Source organism: Lupinus angustifolius, chromosome LG18, assembly GCF_001865875.1.
Source record: "Lupinus angustifolius cultivar Tanjil chromosome LG18, LupAngTanjil_v1.0, whole genome shotgun sequence".
NCBI lineage: Eukaryota > Viridiplantae > Streptophyta > Magnoliopsida > Fabales > Fabaceae > Lupinus > Lupinus angustifolius.
Genome location: NC_032026.1, coordinates 5,156,885 through 5,162,884, shown reverse-complemented (window position 1 = coordinate 5,162,884; position 6,000 = coordinate 5,156,885). Strand labels below are relative to the sequence as shown.

Genomic DNA, 6,000 nt, shown 5'->3' with positions numbered 1-6,000 from the left:
GCATAATTGACCCATGCTTATTCTTTTATAACTTGGATAGCACTTCTTCCTAATTACTTATTTTAATTATTTGTGCATGTGCTAAACCATGGCCATATCCCAAAAAGTAAAAAAAAAAATCTACCTTTTTATTAACACTAAAATTTTACTTTTAAAAGGGCCGCATGCTACTTAATAAATGCCAATCTATCATGATAAAGCATTCAATCTCTTCAACTGCCTTGAATATGTAACAGTTAGTATAAAACATCATGTATCCTAATCAAATTCTCCAAACCAAAAACATTAAACATGGCAAGGAAGACAGAAAGTTCAGCTTTTTCAGTTCTATCTGCTTCTAGGATGATCAGAATCACTTATCTCATGGCACTAGCACTCATTTTCGCTTTTTCACTTCCAACCCACATAAGTGCCTCACGTATTTACACCACCAAAGAGCATATATTTCCTGAGTTCATAAAATGGCACATTTATGTTGTCAATGGTTTGAGTAACAACCAGGATTTGTTCACTCATTGCAAATCCACAGAGAATGATTTGGGCATTCACAATATACCTTCAGGTTCAAATATCACTTGGAGTTTTAGGACAGATTTTGCACACTCCACACTGTTTTGGTGCTATGTGAGAAAGGATTATGATGCTTCTTCTTCTTCTACATTTGATGTTTTCTGGTATTATCATCCTCTTTTTGAGAAGTGTAATTGGAAGAATTGCATTTGGGTTGCTAAAGATGATGGAATTTACCTAAAAGATTTGAGTAAAAATGTTGATGAGTTGATTCATGGGTGGTATTCTGGAATGTGATGATGATGTAGATTTGTTTATTTTTAGAAGTTTTTCAATAAATCATACTATCAGAACTTATGTATGATACTGTTTAGAAAGAACAGGCAATGAAAACAGACATGTTTGTTTGGTAATTGTAGCTTATTTGATTTTGATTGCACAAAATAAAGCTTAATTTCATGGTTTGGGTATTATTCATATATGTTTTGATTTTATTTTGATTGTGGTAAATGGAGCATTGGAGCTTAATTTGAGATTAGTGGTGAAAGCTTATGATTCAATTGAACCTTGTACCAAGAAAGAAATGAATAATACTTTCTGTTAAGACTTGGCCGAATCACGGGCTGGGTCAAACCAGATCTCACCGGTTTTGGTGTATGGCCACTCAGATAAGCGGCTCAAACTGGTCAAGTTCCTGATTTGAATTGTCTGAGTTTAATAATACTTGATAGAATACAGCAATAGCATGCATATTTTTCATTCATTGCAGAAATAAGATCATCAGCAGTAAAGCAAAAGTTACTTTTATTTCCTATTGTTCACCAATTTCATATCCTTGAGCACTAAAAGGATTTGCAGCAACTACAGGGTTGTTCATTAACATTCTTCTGCAACTTCAAGTTTGAATACCCTTCTAACTGCTGGTTTATAAAGGTCTAAGTAAACGTCAATTTAAATTGTCAATGTTCATATATTGTTTTCAACCAATTTGTAATGGGATGATTAGATTCCCTTGAGATGGCAATCAATGGCTTGGCTCTATGTATTTTTAGCTTTAGCTTTTGATAGCAAAGGTTCAAGTTCTCCATTCCGGTACAGCTTCAGTGTATCTGCACAAGAAAACACCAAAAGGGGGGAAATTATGCATTGTTGGATTTTTGTTTAAGTATGCAATGTTAGAAGTTTCGGAACTGTGAAACATCCAAGTTTGTATATGAAGACAATTTACATTTCATGTTTGGGACATTTTGAAATAAAGCAGAATTCATCAATGTGAACGTAAAAATAATCACTGAGGAAAAAGTTTGATGGTTCAACTGAGTTAAATAATCAATGACATAAAAAATAACCCAGGGAAAATATACCTGTACTATTTTTGGAATTGGTTTTTTAAGTATGCAATTTAAAAGTTTTGTAACTGAGCATCCACACTTGTATATTAAGAGAATTTAGATTTGAAGTTTGGGACATTTTGAAATAAAAGCAGAATTCATCAATGAGAATGTAAAAATAATCACCAAGGAAACAAATTAATGGTTCGAACAGCAATACTGAGTTAGATAATCAATGGCATACAAAAAATAACACAGGGAAGATATACCTGTACAGCCACCAATGTGTTGGCCACCTGCAAGGAAGAAGATTTTAGTGTTGGTCATAAAATGTTACATTTGAAATAAAACACTAATAGCTTGATAATAAACCTATTTGAAGCATACCAAATAATTGAAGGACGCAATACATGATAATAATTGAAGCCTTGACTATGAGGTGAGAACTTATTTGTGAATGGTGAGTGTGGCCGATTTTTGAAGTTGGTATTCCAGAAAGCTTATGACCTAACGTGTTGGAATTTCTTAGGAAATATTCTTCATAGAAAGGGACTTGGAGATAGATGCAGAAACTGTGTATCAGGCCAATTCCAGGTAATTTATTTCACCAGGTTATGATTCTTCTAGATTGATTGGGTGACTTCTGGAGGATACCTGATCCTTAGGATTTGTTTGGGAGTTGGATTTTGGAGGGAAAGGAAGGGAAAGGGAAGGCTTGAGAGTCATCTTAAAAATGTATTTCCCGACTCTCAAGTCTTCCCTTTCCCTTCCTTCCTCTCCAAAATCCAACTCCCAAACAAGCCGCCAGTTGGTTTTTGGGATTCCCACAAAGACTGGGATTTTCACTTTAATAAAACTTAAATGATAAATAAGTTGTTAATTCGCAACCCTACTGCTTCAACTTGACTCTGCTCACTCAAGACAATTTAGAAGCTAAAGACATGCAGCTTTCCAGCAGACAACAACACATGAATCCAACGGCTTCCCCTCTTTTATAAATTTCTGATGCATCAGGGGAATATGCTCAAGAGAAAAGGGTGTCTCAAGTCAAGTGTACAGATATTCAAGAGAAAAATAAATATCCACCAGACTAGTAATTTTTACAGCATCGAATCCACCAATATAAGCATGGAAGATGGAACCAGTACTGATAACTGGTAATGACATATCTATTTAACCGACATTGTGTCACCCACTATTTGTATGATTGAGAATAAAAATAATGCAACAGAAATGGTACTTACCAATGAAAACATTTGGCACAGTGTGCTGCCCTGTAAGCCTTTCCAATACCTTCTGCAACTGTGGCCCTTGTGCACCTAAAGAGATATATATTTAATATATAAACAAAATGCACAAATGTTAAAAGACAAGCAATGCAAAGGTCGAAAAAAGAGATAGTGATGAATCAAGCAAAAGAACAAAAAACAACCAAAAGAATGGGAACTTATAATTATACTTAAAAAACAACTAAGCCTCTAATTTGAAGCCACCAAGAGGTATCATTTCAGAAACAAAGAAAATTAAAAGAACGCCTAGTTACTCTAACATTTTTGCCATTTGTCCATCCAGCTAGTATTTAAATTATTTTACTTTGTCATGTAAATGAGTCATTCGAGGAATAGAAATACTGGAAAAGTGACTATTCACCTTATTTGAAAGCTCGGTAAAAAAAATTTGGGTGCTCAAATAACATGTATGGAGACCATTAACACGAGTACATCTGAATAAGAATTTTGAAGCATTGACATCTATGACGTAGATATACAGGTAGCTATAAACAAATATGAAGAAATTCACAAAAGCTTATAGGATTAGCTATACAAGAAATTTCATAAATCGTGAACAAGCCAGTAAGAAAATCTTCTTGAGTCTCGCTCAGTCTTTCTCCTCCACCTCACACTTGAAAAGAAAAAAATATCTGAAAGGATTGATTCACAGGCATCTGGTAATATCCTATTGATTGCTTTATCTTGTGACGAAGACCATTGGAGGAGTCAGATAAACACATGTTATGAATGAAATTTCACAAATATTGACTAGCCCACCAAGAAAGCCTTTTCCATATCCACATCTCCTCCATTATTAAACAAAAGACCAAACAGGTCCCTGAAATTTTACATTGGTCCTAAAAGAATTCAAATGATAGTCAAATTAATCATTTCGAAGACAAACTTCTCGGAACTAATCGGACCACATTTTAGATTTTTTTCAATTTTCAGGGACCAATTTCCTCATTTAAATTTCATTGACCAATTTAGACCTATTTTCTTATTTATATATATCCACAAAAGAAAGAAAAAGAAAACATGTATCAATTTCCAGAAATATCGACAAATGAATTGACATATTTTTTCCTATTAATTACCAGTCTCACAAATTCACAGTGTCACTCATAACTGAATACAAACATCATCACTATAAATATCCAATTGTGAACACCATTCATACAAGAAACAATAATTAGGGTTTACTCAAACTCAATCATGAAAGTAATATAGATAAAACAGATTAATAAACGAAGTTGAAATCAAATACCCATTTCATCCAATTCAAACACCAAAGGGTCCGCACCAAGTTTCTTGAACAGCGATTTCACCTCAGAAGAATACCTTCAACAAATTAACCAAATCATAAGACATCAAAAAAACACCAAAACAACAAAATAACAAAATTTCAAGTAACTAAGCACTTACGAGCACCATGTTTTGGAATAAACAACAACAGGGTTATCCGAAACGGTTTTCTTGATGGTTTCTTCGAGCCGAGACCCAAATGAGGGTGATGAAGATGTGGCTCGAACCGTAGTGGTTATGTGCTTTGGGGTTGGTGAGAGATTTATGAAGGAAGTGGTTGAGGTTTTTGGAATTGGGATTGAACAAGTGAAGAATTTGGTGAATGATGAAGAATATGAAGAAGGTTTGAAGGTGAAGGGAAGAGTGGAAGATAGAGTATTTTGCAATGCCATAGCTAGTTAGATTTGATTCACTTGTTTCTCTTTCTTTTTGTTATATATTTGTTGTTTCTCTTTCCTGTTATACTTGTTTCTGTTAAATTTGTTTCTTTTTTTCTTTTCTTTTCTCTTCTTATCTTGTGACGATTCCTTCACTTTCAGTCATATTTATTGTCTCACTTTTTGTACTAGTCGATATATCATTAACTTTGATTAGTTTAAAAAAATTATATATTAAACTATAATTATTAAATATTTTTATGTTCAATCACATCTCCTATCACATGAAATGAACAAAATTAATGTATAACATATGTGATCCCTTCCACTTGTTTCAATCCACTTCTTTTCATATATCTTAAAATATAAATTGATTGATATAAGGTTTAAATGAAAGATAGTTAATATGAATATTTCTTCACCGGTTTTAGTTTATTTTGACTAATAAAATTATTATACTAAATGTAGTCAATTTTATCTATATGATTATTATATTGTGTTAATATAAGTATCGGTTCAATTGACTTATGCCACTTGAAAGCATATAAGTAAGAATAATATATATTCTTTTATCAAATTTTTTTACAACAATACAAAAAATGATATATATCATTTGTAAACTAATTATTAATAAACAAAATATTATTTTGTGATACATGTTATCCTATAGTGTAGCATGATTTCCATTAAGTTAAAACTTTAAATTAGAAGAAAAATTGAGATTAAATAAAAAATAGTAACATTAACTAATAAACTAATTAATATGCATAACATGAAATAAAACTAAATTATCTAAAATATCAAATATAAGCAATGTTATTAATATTGTATCGAGCACCATATTGGCCAGGATATGGGTATGGTAGTATAAAGGTCTGACCAATGATTCATTAATTAAACTGTATATTAGTAAAATTATACATATATACATACATATATTAAAAATATTAATATTAAAAATCTAATAAATAAGTTGATAAATAATTTTACTTACATGTTTTAGCCTAAAATGTGTGACTTTGTGATAGATCATGTTTTTTAGAAGTAACTATGTGTTTGATTCTCCATAACAACATTTTAATACAAATTAAATCGCCTTTATAAAAGTTTTGTAATTTTAAATGAAAATTAACTGATATGACCGATATAGTTTAATTGAAAGTCAATCGATATGATAGGTTTCTGATCGGTATGATGTAGAAATAT

At 31.8% G+C, this 6,000-nt stretch overlaps 2 protein-coding genes across 2 annotated transcripts; one reads left to right on the top strand and one right to left on the bottom strand.

The window, feature by feature from the left end:
- Window positions 292–807, top strand: LOC109332486. The gene has a single exon (XM_019567469.1). It carries the CDS (start codon window positions 292–294, stop codon window positions 805–807), a length of 516 nt encoding a protein of 171 aa, XP_019423014.1.
- LOC109333393 (monothiol glutaredoxin-S10-like) lies at window positions 1,252–4,892 on the bottom strand. The gene is made up of 5 exons (XM_019568866.1): window positions 4,538–4,892; window positions 4,380–4,453; window positions 3,086–3,160; window positions 2,111–2,137; window positions 1,252–1,619 (listed from the first exon to the last, which is right to left on the bottom strand). Exons 1-5 carry the CDS (start codon window positions 4,807–4,809, stop codon window positions 1,549–1,551), a joined length of 519 nt encoding a protein of 172 aa, XP_019424411.1. The 5' UTR covers window positions 4,810–4,892; the 3' UTR covers window positions 1,252–1,548.

What these genes read in the sequence shown, in the direction of transcription:
- LOC109332486 (XM_019567469.1), top strand. Translation starts at nt 292, where the DNA reads ATGGCAAGGAAGACAGAAAGTTCAGCTTTTTCAGTTCTATCTGCTTCT.
- LOC109333393 (XM_019568866.1), bottom strand. Translation starts at nt 4,809, where the DNA reads ATGGCATTGCAAAATACTCTATCTTCCACTCTTCCCTTCACCTTCAAA. An exon ending in TATTCCAAAACATGGTGCTC is followed by an intron (nt 4,454 to 4,537) that starts GTAAGTGCTTAG and finishes AATTTGTTGAAG; the next exon opens with GTATTCTTCTGAGGTGAAAT. An exon ending in TGTGCCAAATGTTTTCATTG is followed by an intron (nt 2,138 to 3,085) that starts GTAAGTACCATT and finishes TCTTCCTTGCAG; the next exon opens with GTGGCCAACACATTGGTGGC.